Source organism: Helianthus annuus, chromosome 3, assembly GCF_002127325.2.
Source record: "Helianthus annuus cultivar XRQ/B chromosome 3, HanXRQr2.0-SUNRISE, whole genome shotgun sequence".
In the NCBI taxonomy this organism is placed as follows: Eukaryota; Viridiplantae; Streptophyta; class Magnoliopsida; order Asterales; family Asteraceae; genus Helianthus; species Helianthus annuus.
The window spans coordinates 136,441,523-136,462,197 of record NC_035435.2 but is presented as its reverse complement, the minus strand read 5'-3'; the positions used below and the strand labels follow the sequence as shown (position 1 = coordinate 136,462,197).

General features: G+C 37.1%; 2 protein-coding genes across 2 annotated transcripts; one reads left to right on the top strand and one right to left on the bottom strand.

Annotated features, from left to right (window-relative positions):
- Positions 1-4,907: 4,907 nt before the first annotated feature.
- LOC110932072 lies at positions 4,908-5,492 on the bottom strand. The gene has a single exon (XM_022175433.1). The coding sequence runs from the start codon at positions 5,490-5,492 to the stop codon at positions 4,908-4,910; it is 585 nt and encodes a 194-aa protein (XP_022031125.1).
- Positions 5,493-15,350: 9,858 nt separating this feature from the next.
- On the top strand, positions 15,351-18,666 carry LOC118490693 (small ubiquitin-related modifier 1-like). Its single transcript, XM_035988491.1, has 3 exons — positions 15,351-15,513; positions 17,413-17,562; positions 18,447-18,666. Exons 1-3 carry the CDS (start codon positions 15,430-15,432, stop codon positions 18,528-18,530), a joined length of 318 nt encoding a protein of 105 aa, XP_035844384.1. The 5' UTR covers positions 15,351-15,429; the 3' UTR covers positions 18,531-18,666.
- Positions 18,667-20,675: the final 2,009 nt, after the last annotated feature.

Sequence of the window (20,675 nt, the reverse complement as noted above, 5' to 3'; positions counted from 1 at the left end):
ATTATTTACGATTAAGGGCCTCGTGACTTTTACCCACATTGTTAAGTCCCCGGTTAGTTTAATTACTATCCGAAAAGCCTTAACTTTCATTGTTGACGCTTTTAACCCCTCGCATACGAATTTGATCATAACTTTCTCGTTTTAAAACGGAACTTCGCGAAATTTATATCGTATATTCTAGTGAGCGTATTTTACTGTTACAAAGTCTTGGGTTCGTCAAAGGGTCACTCAGAGGTATAAATTAAACATGTTGACACAATTAACCCCTGCAGCTTGTAATCTCTCACTTTCTTCCGCGTTTCGCTCCGTACGATCCATGATTTATTCATTTGAAGGTACGAGCATCATTTAGGGTTACTATACAGTATATTTACCCTTCGTTGACATTTATAACCCTCGAATTTACATACTTTCAAGGTTTGTCAACTTTAGTCCTTTATTAAATATTTAATAACACGTGTAAACTCATGACACGTGTCAACACATTATTGGACACAAAAATTTCAAGGTGTTACAGTTCGGTTCGTTTACAGCCCTACCATTTGGTTTAACCAATGCCCCAGCTGCATTCATGGACATGATGAACCGAATATGTAAGCCATATTTGGATAAATTCATAATTGTTTTTATAGATGATATTCTTGTTTACTCTAAGGTAGCGTTCTTTTCATGGAATGGAATTAGGAAGTTTTTCTTTGTAAAATTGATCTTGGTTGGGGGAGGGAGGAATTTGAAATCCTTCACTCTAATGAAATTTGTGACTATTTCAACATTCCTTAGAAATCCTTCACTCTAATGAAGGAATGGAATGGAATGGAATGTTGAAATAGTCACAAATTTCATTGATTAAAGAAATTCATGGGATTTCAAATTCCTCCCTCCCCCAACCAAGATCAATTTTACAAAGAAAAACATCCTAATTCCATTCCATTCCATTCCATGAAACGAACGCTACCTAAGAGTAAAGAAGAACATGCAAAGCATTTGCACGCACTTCTAAGTTTATTAAGGAAAGAAAAGCTTTATGCTAAGTTTTCGAAGTGCGAGTTTTGGTTAGAACAGGTACAGTTTCTTGGACACTTAGTCAATCATGAAGGAATTCATGTGGATCCCACCAAGATCGAGGCAATTACTAAATGGAAAACCCCTGAGTCACCAACCGAGGTTAGAAGTTTCTTAGGATTGGCCGGTTATTATATAATATTTATTCGAGATTTTTCCAGAATAGCCATTCCCTTAACTAAGCTAACCTATAAATCTGTTAAATTTGAATAGGGATCAAAACAGTAAGAAACCTTTAGAATTCTCAAGCAAAGATTAACCAACGCACCCATACTAGCGTTACCAGAAGGAACTGAAGACTTTGTAGTGTGTTAATGCAACGCCAAAAAGTTATAGCCTATGCGTCTAGACAACTTAAGAATCATGAAGAGAATTATTCAACCCATGATCTAGAATTAGGAGCCATAATTTTTGCCCTGAAACTTTGGAGACATTACCTTTACGGTAGTAAGTTTACCATTTTCACAGACCATAAGAGTTTAAGGTATGTTTTCGGGCAAACGGAGCTGAATATGAGACAAAGACGTTGGATGGAAATTCTTAGTGATTATGATTGTAACATCCAGTATCATGCAGGAAAGACAAATGTAGTGGCTAATGCTTTAAGTCGAAAGTATCATGAAAAGCCAAAAATGGTACGCTCTCTTAAATTAAATCTGCAAGTAGATTTAAATGATCAGATTAGAAAAGCACAAGAATCAGTAATCAAGGATGATACTGAAAAGTTAAAAGGAATGATTAAGGAATTAGAACGAGGAACAAATGGAATTTGGAGATTCCATGAGAAAATAATGTGGATACCTAAATTAGGAAACCTACGCCACCGTATATTAGAAGAAGCCCATAAGTCTAAGTATACGATGCATCTTGGAAGTGATAAGATGTATCAGGATTTAAGAAAGAATTTCTGGTGGATAGGAATGAAAAAGGATATCGCAGCTTATGTTTCTAAATGTTTAACCTGTTCACAAGTCAAAGCTGAACATCAGAAATCCTCAGGTTTATTACAGCAATTAGAGATGCCAGTTTGGAATGGGAACTGATAACAATGGATTTTGTTACCAAATTACCCAAAACAAGAAAAGGTAATGATACAATCTAGGTGATTGTAGACAGGCTAACTAATTCAGCTCATTTCCTACCGATGAAGGAAACTTTCAATATGGAACAGTTAGCTAAATTGTATGTAAATGAAATAGTTTCACTACATGTAATACCTTTATCAATTATTTCTGACAGGGATAACCGTTTTACCTCTCATTTTTGGACAAGTTTCCAAAAAGCAATGGGAACCAAGCCGAATCTAAGCACAGCTTATCATCCTTAAACGGACGGTCAAAGCGAAAGGACAATTCAGACAATGGAGGACATGCTTAGAGCTTGTGTAATTGATTTCGGAGGTAATTGGGACGATCACTTACCATTAATAGAATTTTTTTATAATAACAGCTATCATACAAGTATCAATGCTGCACCATTCGAAGCACTTTATGGACGAAAGTGCCGAACCCCAGTCTATTGGGCAGAAATTGGGGAAAAGCAATTATCTGGACCTGAGATAGTACAAGAAACAATCGATAAAATCATTCAAGTCAAGGAACGACTGAAAGCAGCACGTGATCGACAAAAGAGCTATGCAGATAACAGACGCAAGCCATTAGAGTTTCAGGTAGGAGACAAAGTACTATTGAAAGTCTCCCCTTGGAAAGGAGTAGTCAGATTCATCAAAAGGGGAAAGCTAAGTCCCAGATATGTTGGACCTTCTGAGATTATTAAAAGAATAGGACCTGTAGCCTATCAGCTACAACTGCCAGAGGAAATGGCGGGAATACACGATGTATTTCATGTATCCAATCTCAAGAAATGCTTAGCTTGTCAATCATTGGTAGTGCCTCTTAAGGATATAGAAGTAAATGAAAAACTTAAGTTTGTAGAGAAGCCTTTACAGATCGAAGACAGGAAAGTTAAGAACCTCAAACACAAAAGATTAGTTCTGGTCAAAGTAAAATGAGACTCTAAAAGAGGACCAGAGTATACGTGGGAACTTGAAACAGAAATACAAAGGAAATATCCACACTTGTTCCAGTAGATCTCGAGGACGAGCTCTAAAACAAGGTGGGGAGGATATAACAACCCTCCTAAATAATTATCGACGCCCCTATATATTTAGAGTGCCCCATTATGTCCTAAAATACACCCCATACACGAAAACAGGGCCCGAATACCTTTATTTTATTAAAAATTAATTAAAAACAAAAATTTAATGGCTCTGGCGGGGCGCGACAGGCCCCCTGCGGTCCGTCGCGGGCCGCGACCGAGTGACGGCTGGTGCAACCCCAGGCCGCCACGTGGCCTAATACCCGTCGAAGCTATCTCGTGACCAATCAACCCTACGGCCCTATACACCTATCTCGCGGGCCGCGACCCGACGTCAGAACAGCCCTATAAATTGGGAACCTCAGCTTTCATTTTCCGACGCTTACACACACTTTCTCTCTCGAAATTCTAAGTAGTATAAGCTATTCTCAGGTATAATACCCCCTTAAATAAGGAAGTTATGCTCCATTGTAAGTATCATAACCCCGGTTACGTATTAGATATGTTGTCCGATCGATCCAGGGGTCCGTAACAGCTGTCGAGGTTCTACCCGACGTAGTCATTGGAATGCCGTCTCGGGGAGGGTATCATTAATATAAATATTGGGTTATTATACTAACACGTGTGCATTTGTGTAAATTATAGCTAATTCCCAGGAAACCCTTACAGAAAACCTAAGACAGCAATGTGAGTAATCTGCTTTTTGCAAATTGTTTTTACAAAACCTCACTTAATTAAATAATATATTAAGCAGTTATTGAGTATTTGTATTCTACAATTATCGTCGGTATGTTGGGGTTTTGTATACAAAATTTGTTACTGCCTCGCGAGGAGTAACATGAGCACAAGTCGGGTTGACAGTACCGTGGGTGGTAATTGAATAGATGGAAACAAATGTAATTGTGCGACCGCCCTCAATAATGTACAATGGTCTTTATTAAACTTGATTAAACTAGGATTCACTCACCAGTATTTCCTACTGACAAAATGTTTTTAAACGCGTTTCAGGTAACAAAATGTGAAAGCCAAATAGAAGCTAGCTGGACAGCACTGAAGGCTTGGAAAAGTGGCAATAAAGTTACCTAAAATAAATAGTTGTTTTATTAAATAAAATAGGGTTTACCCCTATGAAAATGTGTGTACTTGAAACTTGGGATTATTCCCACGTTTTTAATATTATGAAAATGTGGTATTTTACTCTGATAAAATATTTCCTAACTACGGTCCTGATGTAAATTCCGCTGCCAAAATGGATAAAATACAGATACCACCAAAACTGGCCACGGCCGCCCGTTCCCGGGTTTATTAGGGGACGGGGGTTGTGACACCTTTGTTTTGATAGCTTTCCCTAAGTCGGTGTTAAACGTTATAGTAAAATTTTCTAACTTCGCTATAACTGCCCATGTACCTGGAATTTGCTAATTATATGACACCGCTTGCCATGTTCTCGGTGTCGTATGGATTGCATCTATAAACCTTCGCCATAAATCTTTCTCTTGAAGTCTATACTTCCACCACCATTTCATCAACATAGCAATTTTAGACACCTTTAGCGAACGTAGACCCAACCTTCCCCCTTTTTATCCTTACTTATTTAATCCCAAGCGACCCAAAACGTACATTTATTGTTATCCGATCTACCCCCAAAAAATCCCTTCTTTTGGCCTCCAATATATCGATAACCTTAGCCGGCGCTTCATATTAAGAGAAGTAGTATGGCAGCAAACTTTCGAGGACCGATTTTAGAATCATGAGTCTTCCCCCAATGATAGCGACGAAGCTTTCCAAGTCGCCAACCTAGAATCAAAGACGTCTATAGTCGGTTGCCAACAACTAATACGATTCATATTTGCACCAACTTTAAGCCCAATATTAAGAAAAGAGGTCTTTCCTATTCTACGATTAATCTTGTTAGCCATAGAAACCACCTCCATTTCGTTGACTCCTACCCCAATAAGGCTTGAATTATTATAGTTAATGTTAAGGCTCGACATTATGTTAAAGCATCTCAACAACCTTAACAGGTTGGTAGCGCTCGAGTCGGACCACTCCCCTAAAATAAGAGAGTCATTGGCAAACAATAAGCAAGAAACACTTGGGCCCCCATTCGGAGCTACAAATCCCTTGAAGATCCCCTCGGCAATAGCCTTCTTCATCATCACCGAAAAAGCATCCATCCCAATGAGAAACAAAAAAGGCAACATAAGATCGCCTTGTCTTATCCCTTTTGAATACTTGAATTCGAACGTAGGAGCACCATTAACAAGGACCGAGGATTTAGCCGACTCAACAAGACCCATAACCCATCTTCTCCACTTCCCAGGAAAATGCATGTTATCCATCCAAAAAATCCCAACAAATACTATCGTAAGCCTTCTCGAAATCGATTTTAAAGATCATACCTTGTTTCGTCGTTGTCCGCATCCAAGCCAAATATTTGTTGATTATGAAAGGCCTATCCAAGATAGACCTCTTTTTTATGAACGCCGATTGGTTCTCCGATATAATCGAGTTCATTATACCTTTCATTCTATTGGCCAACAGCTTTGAGACAATTTTTACCACCACCCCGGCCAAATTAATGGGTCTAAATTCATCGTTTAGTTTAGTTGGGCCTTTCACCTTTGGCACCAAGGCTATAAAAGAAGAGCACAAAGACTGATCTAAGGATTCATGATCATAGAAATAATTCACCAATTCCCCAAAGTCTTTTTCGAATATGTTCCAAAAATGCTTAATGAATTTTATATTGAAACCGTCGGGCCTTGGGGCTTTGTTACTCCCGCAAGACCAAACCACTTATTTGATCTCAGCTTGAGAGAAAGGAGCTATCAACGCCGCTTGCTCGATTTCCGACAACTTCTTGAACCCATCCCTGTTAAGCGTTGGATGATGATTCATGTTCTCCGTGAATCTCTCCTTAAAGAAGCGAAATACCTCCTTTTTTACCTTATTCGGAATATTGCACCATCTTCCACCAATATCCAACCCGTGATAGTCAAACAATAGATACAACACAAACTCCCCTTAGACTACACTGTGTGATAGACAAGGACAAGGTGGCAAAAGCATGCCATGGCGTCACATCACCAAAAGGGCTTTGCCCTCTACATCAGAGATGATGAAAGGCAAGGGGGCAAGGGGAAAGTGGTGAAAAATCAAATGGGTCAAAGTTGGAAGAGCCCCACGCCCATGGGATTTTTGCCTTTGGCTTTGGGCAACACCTTTCTTCTTCATCGGCCGGATGGTGGCCAAGGTGTAAAGAGCCCCCCCCCCCCCCCCCATCCACTTTTACATTCATAGATGCGTATATTGTAAACATGTGATAGAGTATGTAAATATACTGTTAAAAGTTATCGATTTAAGGTTGAACATAAGCTTCATACACCTTGATAGACTCACAACCATAAACTAGTTTGTTGTTGTATAACTAATGATAAATGTTATTACGTAACAATTCAGGGAACTTGGCTAGAGTTCCATGTATATATTATGTATTGTGGTACATATAGTTACCATTTTTAAACTATATATTAAAATAATTGAATAGATACATATTAATATTTAAGTAAATAATAAACAAGTCGAGCTCGAGCTTGTAACATAAGTTATGAACCAAGCTAAGCTCGAGAATGGTCGAGCTTGAGTTTGTCTCGACTTGTTTACACTCCGAAGCCACAACACGGGTGGTGACTGAGTGACGAAATAGTCTTTTTTGTTTAAGTTCATTCATAGAGCTTGTTGTCAAGTTGTGGTCTGGTTTAGCAAAACGTTAACTTTAGTTTCTATTCATGAAAATCGTCATAAATATAGGTTTCCGTCAAATTGTTTCAGCTTAGTTTTTTCTTTTCTTTCGTCAAGAGCTCTATATCTGGTTTCAAATAACTGAATAAGTAGTATATATAGATTTGGTGATGGTGAAATAAAAACAATATTTAATAGTTCATATAAAATAAGCGAATGAACTGAAGCTTGGTATGATGACCTGATGAAGTGTTTTCTTATTGGGCCTACGCATGCGTATGTGGGCCGATAATCAAAGAAAATAATATTTGGGCCTATGCATGTGTTATCAATCATGGCATCACACCACGGTAGTGGTGCACAAAAAACCTGAACCCGGACCCGGATCCCGAAAAAAACCTGGAACCGGGTATTATAAAAACCGGGTTTTCTATACCCGAACCCGACCCTACCCATAGGGTAGGGACCGGGTATTCATATTTGATCTAAAACCTGAACCCGGAACCGGGTATTTTTATACCCGGTTTATACCCGAAATCCGGTTTTTATAAATACCCGGAACCGCTACTTAGAAGTTAGAACTCATGATCGCTTTAAGAACTGATTTGAAGTTAGAACCAGATTGGGAGATCGAATTCCAAGTTGAGGTGTTGTTTGGAGCCTAGCCCATCCCCAAAAAACTATAAAGAAAAAAAAAGTGCAGACACCTTTCGAAAATAGGACAAAGATGTATGACATGTAGTTGATAAAAATATAACTACAGAAAAAAGTAAATATAAATTAGGAGTCCACTAAACCCCGTATAATACATACAAATCTAGAGACAACTAAACTCCTTAAAATTATACAAATATATAAATGCTTCCAAGTTTTTTTAATACCTGGTGCGGGTTTTGTCCCAACCCGATGCATACCCGAACCCTACCCGATGAATACTCGAACCGGACCCGAACCCGGAAATAGGGTATTATAATACCCGGGTTTTATAAAACCCGACCCGAACCCGGGTATATTGGGTATACATTTTGGGAAGAAAACCCGGACCCGGACCCGACCCGGTTTTTAAAAAAACCCGATTTTGTAAAACCCGATCCTACCCGAACCCGGTTCCATACCCGGAACTGGTTTTTAAAAAAAACCCGATTTGTGCACCACTACACCTAGGCCTGTAAATGAACCGAACAAACACGAACATAGACATGTTTGTGTTCGTTCATTTAACTTTAACCGAACACGAACACGAACATATAACAGAACACATTTTCTTGTTCGTGTTCGTTCATTAAGAAATCGGGCATGTTCGTGTTCGTTTATGTTCGTTCGTTTAAAGCCTGAACGAACAGTTCACGAACATAAACAAAAAAAAATTAAGTGAACATATTTGAATAAACATAAATTAACATAATTGAACAAACATAAACGAACACAAATGAACATAATTGAACAATTATCTATAAAGAAACACAATTTAATATTAGTGAACACAAACAAACAAGTCTAATATATTACAGTTCATCCGAAAACATATCTAAATTAGGGTTCACAAATAGTAAAATTAAGTATTTTTATATAAATATTAAGTAAGTAATCAGTTACAATCCAAGAAAAAATTTATATTTCATTTTTTATTACAAGAAAACTCAATTGCTAATTAGTTATATTTATATAAGTAGTTAGAAAACCTAATATTTTTATAAATATAACTATTTATCTATTTACTAACATTTAAACGAACGTAAATCAACGGACATAAATGAACGTTCACGAACATATATGAACGAACATAAACGAACGTTCACGAACATAAATGAACGAACACATGGTGTGTTCATGTTCGTTCATTTAATTAAACGAACAAAATTTTTTGTTCATGTTTGTTCATTTATTAAATAAACGAACATAAACGAACTTCCCGCCGAACAAGTTCACGAACAGTTCATGAACGTTTGGTTCGTTTACAGCCCTAACTACACCACGACACCACCCAAATGGACGAATTTGCATTTTTATGTTTTCTACCTAGTGAATAATTACATTTTTTTTTCTTAAAAAACAGATAATTATTTCATTTAAATCATATTGATTTATTTTAGTTTCATTATACTATTTAAGTCATCTTTATTAATTTAGATCTTGAAGATTTTCTAATAAACAATTACATTTTTTATTCTTAATAAACAAATAATTATTTCATTTACATCATATTGATTTATTTTAGTTTTCAATGATTTTATGTATACTTTAGCATGTGTGTTCCTTATGTTGTAGGCTTTAAATGGCAAAACGATCACAAAGTTTGACGCTTTTAAAATTGTTAAGGTAGGATATCTAATGTGTTGCAAAACATACGCTTTTATTCTATGTAAATTATATCATTTTAAATAGTTTTAGAGTCGTTTTAATAGTTTTCACTTTTTATTTGATTGTATTGTTTATTTGTAAGTCCTGGTGTGAAAAAGAATTAAAAACTAGCTTAAACGAATGAAGAACGAAGAATTTGAAGTGTTTGACGGACTAATACTGCATTTTAGGAAAAGCAGTTTAAAAATAATTCATAAAAATGAGGGACTAAGCTTGCCATATATATGGAAAGTTATACTAATTTTATTTTACATATTAATAAACCTCATGGGCGGTAATAGTTCTTTCCTTCGCTTGGCTGATAGGGGCGGCTGCCCAATCATTGGATGCCATATGGCATCCGGAAAAGCTAATTATTGGCACAACAAATTTACGATTTTATCCATCTTTAAAATTATGATTTTGTCGTCAGTTCAAAATTATGTTTTTACCCTCACTTAAAAATAAATTTACGCTTTCACTCTCAATTAAAAATTTCAATTTTGCTCTCGGTTGAAAATTACGACTTTGCCCCGTTTAAATTTACAGCTTTGTCATTAGTTTTTTTATTTCCAGCCAAGTTACGATTTTGCTCTCAACTTAAATTTACATTTTCACCATCGTTTTTGTTTGTTTCCCTGGTTAAGTTACAATTTTGTCCATAGTGTAAAATTACAGTCATGCCATTGTTTTACCTCTTTTAACTGTTGTAGTGTTTTGGTTAAGTTACAATTTTGTCCATAGTGTAAAATTACAGTCATGCCATTGTTTTACCTCTTTTAACTGTTGTAGTGTTTTGTTTTAATTGTTTGACTCAGTGTAATTTTTATTCGTGTCAGGCGGCTGCCTGACACACGCTCATTTGTCCTAGCAAAAATATGATAATGGTTGACTCGATGTAATTTATTTGAGATTGTGTTATGAGTAGTATGTGCAAGTAACAAAAACACAAACGTACACGTTATGAGAGAGAAAAAATCGGCTTGGTGTCCCGCAACGCGGGCGGGGTAAACGCTAGTTCCATATACAAAGTGAAAAGAAAAAGATTCGTGAAAGTGTGTTGACCAAAAAGAATGTTGCTGACAAAAAGATGGTGCATATTGACATGTGTTTAAAATTCGAGGGACCTTTATTATACAATTGCTGAAAGTTGAATTAAATAAGCCACTAAACGACAAAAGAAATTTTTTTTTTTAAGAGTTAAATGCTTAGTTGGTCCCTTTGTTTGCAAAAATTGCAGACTTGGTCCTAGTGGTTTACTAATTACACCCGTGGTCCCAAAACTTGTCAAAAATAAACTCGCTTGGTCCCCTGCCCTAACTTCAGTTAAATTTTTCTGTTAAAACACCCCACGTGCTTAGCACGTGAGGGTAATTTGGTCCTTTCAGTCCCGCCCATTATAAAACCACCATATTTTCCTCTTTTCCCTAAAAAATAACGACCGTCTTCCTCCTCTCTCCCATGTTTCTCCTGGAACCCTAGATTTTTCCCTCAAAATTAACGACCGTCTTCCTCCTCTCTCCCATGATTCTCCTGGAACCCTAGATGATGGCAACCTGTCGATCTGGAAAGTTAGCCGCTGTTCGAACATCATGGACCGACAACAACCCAGGACGTCAATTCTATTCATGTCCATCACCGTTAAACATTAGCTTTCATTAATCGATGTTGTGTTTGGTTCGATTTTTTGAATTGTTTGATGTTACAGGATGTCACGTGTCTTGGATTTGTTGGTTGGCTTGACCCGCCAATATGCCCACGAGCTGTTCGCATCATTCCAGGGCTACTCCGAGCAAGAAACAGGGTGGATCATGAAAGGGATGAACTACGAACTGATCTAAGATGGAAGAACACGTTGATTTTAGTACTGTTGTTTCTGATAGGGTTGCAGTTTGCAATGTTGTTAGCTTGAGTGTAATGTGAGTTATGTAATTTGACCAAATATTACTTTAATGAAATTGGTCAATTTTGGGTGTTCAAACAAAGCGCAAAAGTAATACAGATGACCATTGTTAAATAAAGCGCAAAAGTAATACGGATGGCCAATTTGTAATAAATTGCAAAAGCGATACGGATGACCAATTTGTAATAAAGCGCAAAAGCGATACGGGTGAACATTTATTGCCATAACCAACTACTCACTTAATACCCAACAAACCTAATAAAGACACAACAAACCATATTTATTACCCTGACAAAGCTGATCTTTCAACCAACCATATTTATTGCACAACAACCCACTTAATAACCCAACAAATCTAACAAACACACACTCAATTTCCAAAGACAACCATAAATATAAGCCGATTAACATTACCAAAATGGTGGCATAAACATAAGCCACAATAGTTAAGCATATCAAACATAATAAAGACAACCAAAAGTTAATAAGTATTGTTTAAAGTATACGGTTGATTAACATAACAAAAAGATATTATAAATGTAGCCCTTTCAAAAGCATCCAACCTATTCTTCACCTACAGAACCACCATCAGCTGCAGAACCACCAGCAGAACCACCATCAGCTACCTCATCATTTGCAAAACCACTTCAGCTGTCATTCCTTTCTTTGGCTCCTTGCAGCCTCTTGAATTATGCCCCCTTCACATTGCAGTTCTTACAGGTTACAGTCCCACCCTTTCTTGTCAGCTTTCATTTCGTCTCCATGTTATCTTCAACCTCCACTTGGTCTTTTCTCCTCTTTTTCTTTGGCTTGCCAGCTTGTTTGTGGCGAACTGGAGGGGTCAATGTTGTTGGAATTGGGCCCAACAGTAGATTCACTTGGCTTGGTCCCAATGGTTTTTCCCTTATTCCCCTTCTTGGGTACTTGTTTCACAAACGCATCACCTTTCTTGTAAACTGGGACATTCCCTTCACATATTACTTTAATCCTAGCCTTGTTATTTCTCAAAAATGACAACTCCCTTTTGGTAAGAACGGCATGCCTCCTAACATGTTCTTTAACCTCCTTTGCAGATCCAAATTGTTGACCCAAGTAAAACCTTGCTTCATGCATCCTACTTTACCCCTCCAGTTCGCCACAAACAAGTTGGCAAGCCAAAGAACATTGACCCCTCTAGTTCGCCACAAACAAGCTGGCAAGCCAAAGGAAGTGGTTGCAAATTATCTTGAAATCCCACGTATTAGAATAAGTCCATATCACTCTACCATATTTTTTTAATTGATTTGTAAACAAATGCAAGGAACCGGTGGAATGAGTGATCTAATTCACCGTGCCTTGCTACAATTTCTTTTAAATAAATAGTTGTCATTCTATCCGATGACTATGACTATCAGATTAGCAAAAAATGATAACTTTCAGTTAGTGATCAATAGTAATTTGCAACCATTTCCACATATATGAAAACTGAGGAAAACTAGCTTTTCACTTGATTCATAGCTAAGGTTATCATCAATTTCATTTTCATAATCCACTTCATTTCTAACACCATCACAATCAGTGCCAGAATTACAGCTTCCCGCATATTCTTCATCCTTATCTACAAAAGCATTGAAGTCCCTCATATCAACTTTTGTTTCTTCCACCTCATAATCATAATCAACTATGTAGTCACTGTCTTCTGAATTATCACCCTCATTCTCACTTTGATGAGAGCAGTCAGCCTCACTACCACCCTCGTCCTCCTTATCATCCTCATCCTCCCTATCACCCTCAGCCTCCATATCATCCTCAACTTCCCTATTACCCTCAATTTCATTCCTACAATTAACCTCAACCTCACCCTCATCATCCTTATGACCCTCATTTTTTGGGAATACTCCAGAAAAGTCAATGTCATCAAAGTTAATACCATCTACACATGTAACCTCTTTTGCATTATCAGTCTCAATCTCTATATTATCATTGTTACCTACTGGATTATTAACTAACATATTACTTGTATTCTTATTAGCACTAGATGACCTTTCAACATACTCAAGCATCAGTCTCCTTCCAGGTACCAACTTTTCTTTTGTCTAACACAAACAATCTCCTGGACATTTTGGTTTTCCTCTCATAATTCCTCAATAACAACCCTAGATGATCCCTCAGGTGATTTTAATAAGTATCAACCATAGATTTTCCATGTTCAATGAAAAAGTTGATTAACTTATTTTCACCCACATATTGTGCCAAGTTACGAACATCAGCATCACACCCTAAAGCTACCAAACCAGTATCTAAATCTCTACCTGGTATTCGAAATTGATACTAAATTGGCACCTTTTCTTTGAACAGCTTAAGGTCTCACACCATCCACTCAACTTCATGGACAGAAAACTCATCAATGTCGATGTAATCCACATACGCTGACCTTCCTTGTAGACACCTTCTTCCTGGAAACCTCCTAAAAGATCCACCATAGAAGATTTTTGCAAAAACAAAGTAGGGTTTGCATCTGTTCAAATATCATAACAAAAAACAGGCAACACACTATGTATCAGTAATTTTCTAACACAAACACCTCAAAATAGGTAAATGTTTGAACTTTAGCACAATCACACAAAAAACTTACTATAATCACGATCTGGAATAAAATCATCATACTCGGCCCTAAGGTACCAACCCATTATGTTTGATCGACCTTAAACGCTCCGATTATCTCTTCAATCGCCTGGATTTTGCAAAGAAAGTGAAGAGACGGGGAGAGTTTCTGGGTGTTAGTGTGAGAGAGATGAGAAGAAATGAGAGGGAAAACCATAAATATCAACTGAAATCCAGGGACTATACTGTGCAATTGCAAAAGTAGACATCAAATTGAAGTGAAATGACCAAATTACCCTCACGTGCTAAGCACATGGGGTGTTTTAACAGAGAAATTTAACTGAAGTTAGGGCAGGGGACCAAGCGAGTTCATTTTTACAAGTTTTGGGACCACAGGTCTAATTAGTATTCGTAAACCACTGGGACAAAGTTTGCAATTTTTGCAAACAACAGGGACCAACCAAGCATTTAACTCTTATAATAATAAAAAAACCAAATTAATTTTAGCTGGTATTCGGTTTAGTCTGAGTTTTAGAGTTTCCCACACCTAGTCCCTAGGTTCGATACTCAGTCTTGCTTGCTTTACTATTTCACGACCGGTACACTTATCGTTTGTGTGTAGTTTTTAAGTAATTCCATCCTTTAAAACTTGGTCCAATTTTGAGTACACATTTACACACATCAATATCGTTTGCGAAAACATGACATATGCCAAAGCCCTGCCGAACTCAATTTTGTTACATGCTATGCAAACCAACTTCTGTGCTTTGCAGGATAACGATACATAGGTATTGGTTCCCCGACCCCATAGTCGATGGATAATTCAATGTATGTAGCCTTTTTCTGTCACAAATTCAAATAAATTGGCCCCTTGGAACACTACAAAGCATGATCAGTTGTTGCTATAGAGAATACATTTAGTCCAATTGTCAAACCAACACCGACTCAAGCTGTCCTCTCAGTAGACGTGTCTCGTACTCAGTCCACTCACAAATTAGACAAGAAGAACACTTTCTTACATGTGAATCGTATAAACAATGTATATGCACCATCCACCATGTCTTATCAATCGCGTGACACCAGATCAAGTATGGCGGTCGCACTCGCACAAGTCCTTGTACAAACTCAATCAAGCACCCCAAGTATAGTACAACCATTTCTCCACCTACATCAATTATTTTTGTAATTGTTTCATTTAAGTGGTACTTAACTTGGATATCTAGGGGGTGTTTGGGATTCCTATTAAAAGTGACTTTTTGGAGCAAAAAGGACTTATGAGAAGAGAAGGAACCCCAAACATCATCTGAGAAGTTCTTCTGAAGCAAAAGGAATTCCAAACATAATGAAAATAAGGACTTTTAGAGTTAATTTTGTCTTCAAAAAGGAGTTTTTGAGAAGTCTGGATTTCTTACTTCTGGATCTTGAGAAGGACTTTTGAGAAGGAGAAGTTAAAAAGGAATCCCAAACACCCCCCTAAAAGCTACGGGGTGTTTCTTGACATGATAAAAAATAAGTTATTCCCATCCCTCAATTTCCACCGTCAGATCGCCGTTATTCACGAAACAAATCCGAACCGTTGATTCAAGTACTTGACCTTTCACGCTTTCATATATAAACAATAAACTGAGGAGGAAATTTCAGCGTACTAGTGGCGCAAAGAACCGATTGTGAGTGAGAGTTTTCGTTGATCGGAGCAAAAGATGTCGGGAGTCACCAACAACGAAGAAGACAAGAAGCCTGCCGGAGATCAAGGCGCACATATCAACCTGAAAGTGAAAGGACAGGTTAGGGTTTATGTTTATGTTTACTTTTTTTCTGTTTTTGTGATGCATGCAATTAGTTCGTTTTTTTTTCGTATAATTCTGGTGACGATCGATGTATGCTACAGTTAATTTGACGTTTTGTGTTGTATTGTTGATGATTGTTGTTTGATTAGGTTAATTGTTTAGGGATTTGTATTGAATTTACGGTTTCGGTTATATGTGTGTGGTTTGATTGAGTGTATTAGTGTATATCTCTTGATTTGTTGTGGATCGTTTGTATCTGGAATTTAACATATGCGTACGGATTGATAGGGTATTTAACAGGTTATTTTGCATGAAATTAGCTAAAGTTTGAGCTTATGGTAGATTTTGCTCATCAAATGTTTACTATGGAACTTTAGTTTCTACATGCATTGAACTTTGATCGCTTGTTCATTTGGTTTAGTTGTGTTTTTTTAATCAAAATTCTTAGATGACAGAAACGGTTTTTTGTTTGATAAGATAGCTTTGAGATTTTGGAAACTTTCATTTTATTACGTGGAGAACCTGTTACCGGTAAACTCTCTGCGTCGTCAACTTGGTTAAAAAGTGCGGGGGCATAGAGGTGTTTAGGCTCTGGTTTTGAAAGCCGAGCCGGGAGTGTTTATGTACAACCAAATAAGCTTTGAATTGAGTACAACCTAAAGCTGCATGTGTGCAGTGTTGTAGAAATCGGCACCTAGACGGGAATAGGAGGTCCACCGCCTCGATTTTGCCAAATCGGTCAACTTAGGCGGTAAAAGTCAAAATCAGTCAATATTGGTCTAAAATGTCTGAAATCGGACTAATTGGTCAAAAAAAGGTCAAAGTTGGATCATAATAGGTCAAAACCGGACCAAATCTGTCAAGTGGAATGAGTTCTCACCTTGATTAAAACCAAAATCGGACCTGCATCTGTATCCATTGTTCAAAATTGAATTCCATTGAAGAAATAATTGTTTAGATGAAGCGAATTTGGGGATAGGGTTTGTGTTTTTGTTGTATCTGATGAAAGATGAAGAGTTGTAAACAGTCTGTGTTATGAGGAATGTGGGAAGGGATTAGGTTTTATTAAGTTTGGGTTTTTAACATTTAACACACCTCTATCTTTCACTAATTTACATACGGTTCCTAAACTTGTAAATTCATACATAAAATGTTTAAAATTAACTCTATATTTATATATTTGTAAAACTATACATAAAAGTCCAATCCATTAATCCCTATGTTAATCGGGATTAATCCTTAGGCGGCACCTCACCGCCTGACTAGCGATCTCTACAACACTGCATGTGTGTCATCTGTTTTACATGTGAGTCTTTTATCAAGTAAAATATTCACTATATCGTCTTCCTTTTGGTTGTTTTTACATATCACTCTTCTACAGACCCCAATTTCGACCAATTTTGACTAGATGTGCATCAGACCTCTGCCGAATCATGATAGCCTCGTCCATCAGCCACACTTTTTTTAGACCAAGCTTGTCAATACCCTATTTAAGAATAGGGTGTGAAAGCTGGATTGGAACTTGATTCAGGTGTTTACCACTGTGTCACCCCCTTGCTATCGTCAAATTTCATTCAAAGGCTATCTAAATTCATCTGCAAGTTATTTTTTGATATCTTTCTTTCTTTATATGTTATCTGATGATTTGCTTGTAAATCTTGTGTTGGATTTTGTTTCATGATACAAGTTTTCGTGTCTTTGATGTCCTATACTTCTTTCTGTTCCCATAATCTCAATTTGACTTTTGTTAATCTGTAACATGGCTTTTTTCTGATTTTATCTTACTCAACCATTATAAAAGGTTTATGCATAGGTGAGTTGATGATATTGTTTTTATAACATGGATGTACTACGATGATCTTTTGATATGTGTTTGTTCTTTTAATTCTTTTACAGGATGGAAATGAAGTTTTCTTTAGGATCAAACGAAGCACACAGCTTAAGAAGCTGATGAATGCATACTGTGACAGGCAGTCTGTTGAGATCAACTCCATTGCTTTCTTGTTTGATGGCCGCCGTCTTCGTGCAGAGCAGACGCCAGATGAGGTTCTCTCTCTCTCCCCCTTATGCACACACATTTACACATATGAATCCTGAATAATGCTTAGTTTTTGCGTTTGGGCTGGTATTTTTGTATATGTATTTTTTGTTATCAATCCTTTTTGACGAGTCTGATACTTTAAAATCTTACAGTTGATGGAAACAAGGTATTTCGGGTTGAATGTTACATGTAACGGGTCAAATGGGTCGAACTAGTAATAAATTATATGTATATTCAAATGTGTGCAATGTACTAAATTATTTTGTTTTATAGGTAAAATATATAGTTTAAGGGTAGGGTTCTGCTACAAAGTCCAGTTTTCCTACAAAGTGTACAAAGTCATAAAACACCACAATTTCAGTCATAAAACACACTCAAAACCCACAATAACATAGTGAATATCACTAAAACACAATATCCAAACCCTAACAGTCCATAAAAACTTCAAACACACCATCATAGAACTATGAATATAAAACACAACATGATAATCAACACAAAACACACTAATGTTAGTCATTTGATAATCAAAGCTTTATCATCCAAAACACAACACAACCCACAAATATGACGTTTTAGTAATCTTCACTTTGTTATTTGTGGGTTTTGAGCGTGTTTTATGGCTGAAATTGTGGTGTTTTATGACTTTGTACACTTTGTAGGAAAAATGGACTCTGTAGCCAACTCTCACCCTTTAATGTTGTTATTGTTACCAGTATTTAATACATTGCTGGATTGATTTGGGAAAAAAAAATACAAAAATGTGGTACTACCTAGTTCTACCTTTTTAGTCACTAATTCGTTTTGACCCGTTATTCGACCCGTCAGTTCATTTTGCAAATGTGCGTCTATATGAGGGTGCTCATGTTTATAGTATTGTCGTTAACAGTTGGAGATGGAGGACGGTGATGAGATTGACGCGATGCTGCACCAGACAGGTGGTGGTGATTTGTTGTGGTTCCAGAACATATAAACGGAAGTTGAGCTTTAAGCTTTTAGTTTTCTAGTTTGGAGTTTAACTGTTGTGTATCTATCTAATAACTCAAATGATGTGCCATTTTACCTTAATCACCATGGTTATGCTTTTATATCCGTACAAAATTGTTGCATCCTTAATTTTGTTCATCTTTTTTTTCAAATTTATTTTAGCAGCCACTAAAACTTACAAAATTGTCAGTTCAGTTTGGTTTTATCTAAAATTTTAGATAAGTTGGGTTCTTGCTGACGTGTCTGGTATTAGTACCCTAAATGCTAAAGAAGTTAAATTTACTTTCATAGTATGAGTACAGAATTTGAGAATAATTTGTTAAATAATACTCTCAAAAACTAATAACACATGAGAGAATACTTTTGTTTGAAGGGAATTTTATAAAGTGTTTATTGAATTTTATCACCCTCAACTATCTATCTTTGGCCGTTGCCACTCCCAACTAACACTTTGACGCCCAACAACTCCAACTTGACTTTTAGTTTGTGCTGGCACCACTCTGTTAACAGATCACTAACTCTGTTAGTATTTGATCCTACTTGTCAAACACTGGCCTACATGGGCTATATGACATGGCGATTTATTCTTTTTTTTATTAAAAAAATGAGATTTTTGTTTGTTTCTCTCTGGAAATTTAACCCACATTTCTTCCCTCCCATATCTCAAACATACAGATTTTTGTTTGTTCAATGCGAATTCAATCTAAAAAATCAGATTTTTGTTTGTTTCTCTCTAGAAGCCCCTTTGCCTCCGGCAAATCATAGCCGCCCCTTAGTCTCTGGCGAAGTGCAGTTAATAAAATTTTGTCGCACGTCTCTCCTACCAAATCTAAACCATTCGTCGCCATCACCGTCTCTTTGCCATCCTCTAGTGACAATGAACAAACGCCGGAAAAATATGCCGTGACGGTAAAGACAAAGTCTCTGGTTGCATTTGACATCGTAGCCGGAGTACGAGGATTCGTCATCGCCAATTAATGATTTGGAGGTTGCTAGAGATGAGTTTGTGAGACCGGCTTACAGATCTGCATCGGTGGTGGCGATGGTGGTTCCTTTGATGGAGTTTTGTATTATCGCCAGTGGTGGGGTTTTTGTACGCAATTTTTGTAACCGAAACCCAAACAATCTCTTCCGGTGACTACGATTTAAACAAGGCGAACCCATAAATTATCCTTGCAAACCCAAAAACACCCATGGAAGAACCCTTTGGCGACCTTAATTATGTAGTCTTCAAGGCTGTATCTCTTCATGGAGACTATGACATAGATTATCAAGCTTCATTACGTTGGGAGATAAACTCGGTAAATATTGCAATTTTTGGAGATGTGTTTGGCAATATTGGGGTTGTACATCACATGAGAGAGAGAGAGAGAGAGAAACACAAGGTTTTATGGACTAGATCGCCATGTCATATAGTTCACGTAGGCCAGTGTTTGGCACGTAGGATCAAACACTAACAAAGTTAGTGATCTGTTAACAATGTGGTGCCATAACATACTAAAAGTCAAGTTGGAAGTGTCGGCCGTCAAAGTGTTAGTTGGGGGTGGCAGCGGCCAAAGGTCCATAGTTGGGGGTGATAAAATCCAATAACCCTTTTATAAAAAGATGAATTATGATATAATTTTTGCTAATTGCTATAGATGTTGATTTCTCATCTGGATATACGTCACAAGACCTATATGAACCTATGCTGATCCAAGCAAGACTCATTCCATCCAGATTAACAAAGTTTCAAAGAAAACATTTCGCTACTTAAATCAACCGTTTGTCTGATCCAAGCTTATCCTATTGTTCGGACCAATGAGGGTTTGGATGAAACCCATGTTTGCCACATGGATTTTAATAGGTCTATCAATTTCTAAGACCGGGTGTAATGGCCCCATGAAGGGGGCGTGAAACACCGCCTCAAAGAGCATGAAAAGGGGCGTTACGAGGCAATTCGTTAGCTGCATAACAGACGTGAGAAGGTGTGGTTGGTGCCCCCAACCTTTTTACACCGGTTAGAATTATTCTTTTTTTTTTCTTTTATTTATTAGATTTAAATATTATTTTAAGATCATCTGTGATGGTTAATGCCTCATAACGAGCATTTTCCGCCACATCAAGATCATAACACCCATTTAATAAATAA

Coding starts and splice junctions, on each gene's coding strand:
- LOC110932072 (XM_022175433.1), bottom strand. CDS start 5,492: ATGCATTTTCCTGGGAAGTGGAGAAGATGGGTTATGGGTCTTGTTGAG.
- LOC118490693 (XM_035988491.1), top strand. CDS start 15,430: ATGTCGGGAGTCACCAACAACGAAGAAGACAAGAAGCCTGCCGGAGAT. Junction 15,514..17,412: donor ACCTGAAAGTGAAAGGACAG/GTTAGGGTTTAT, acceptor ATTCTTTTACAG/GATGGAAATGAAGTTTTCTT. Junction 17,563..18,446: donor CAGAGCAGACGCCAGATGAG/GTTCTCTCTCTC, acceptor TGTCGTTAACAG/TTGGAGATGGAGGACGGTGA.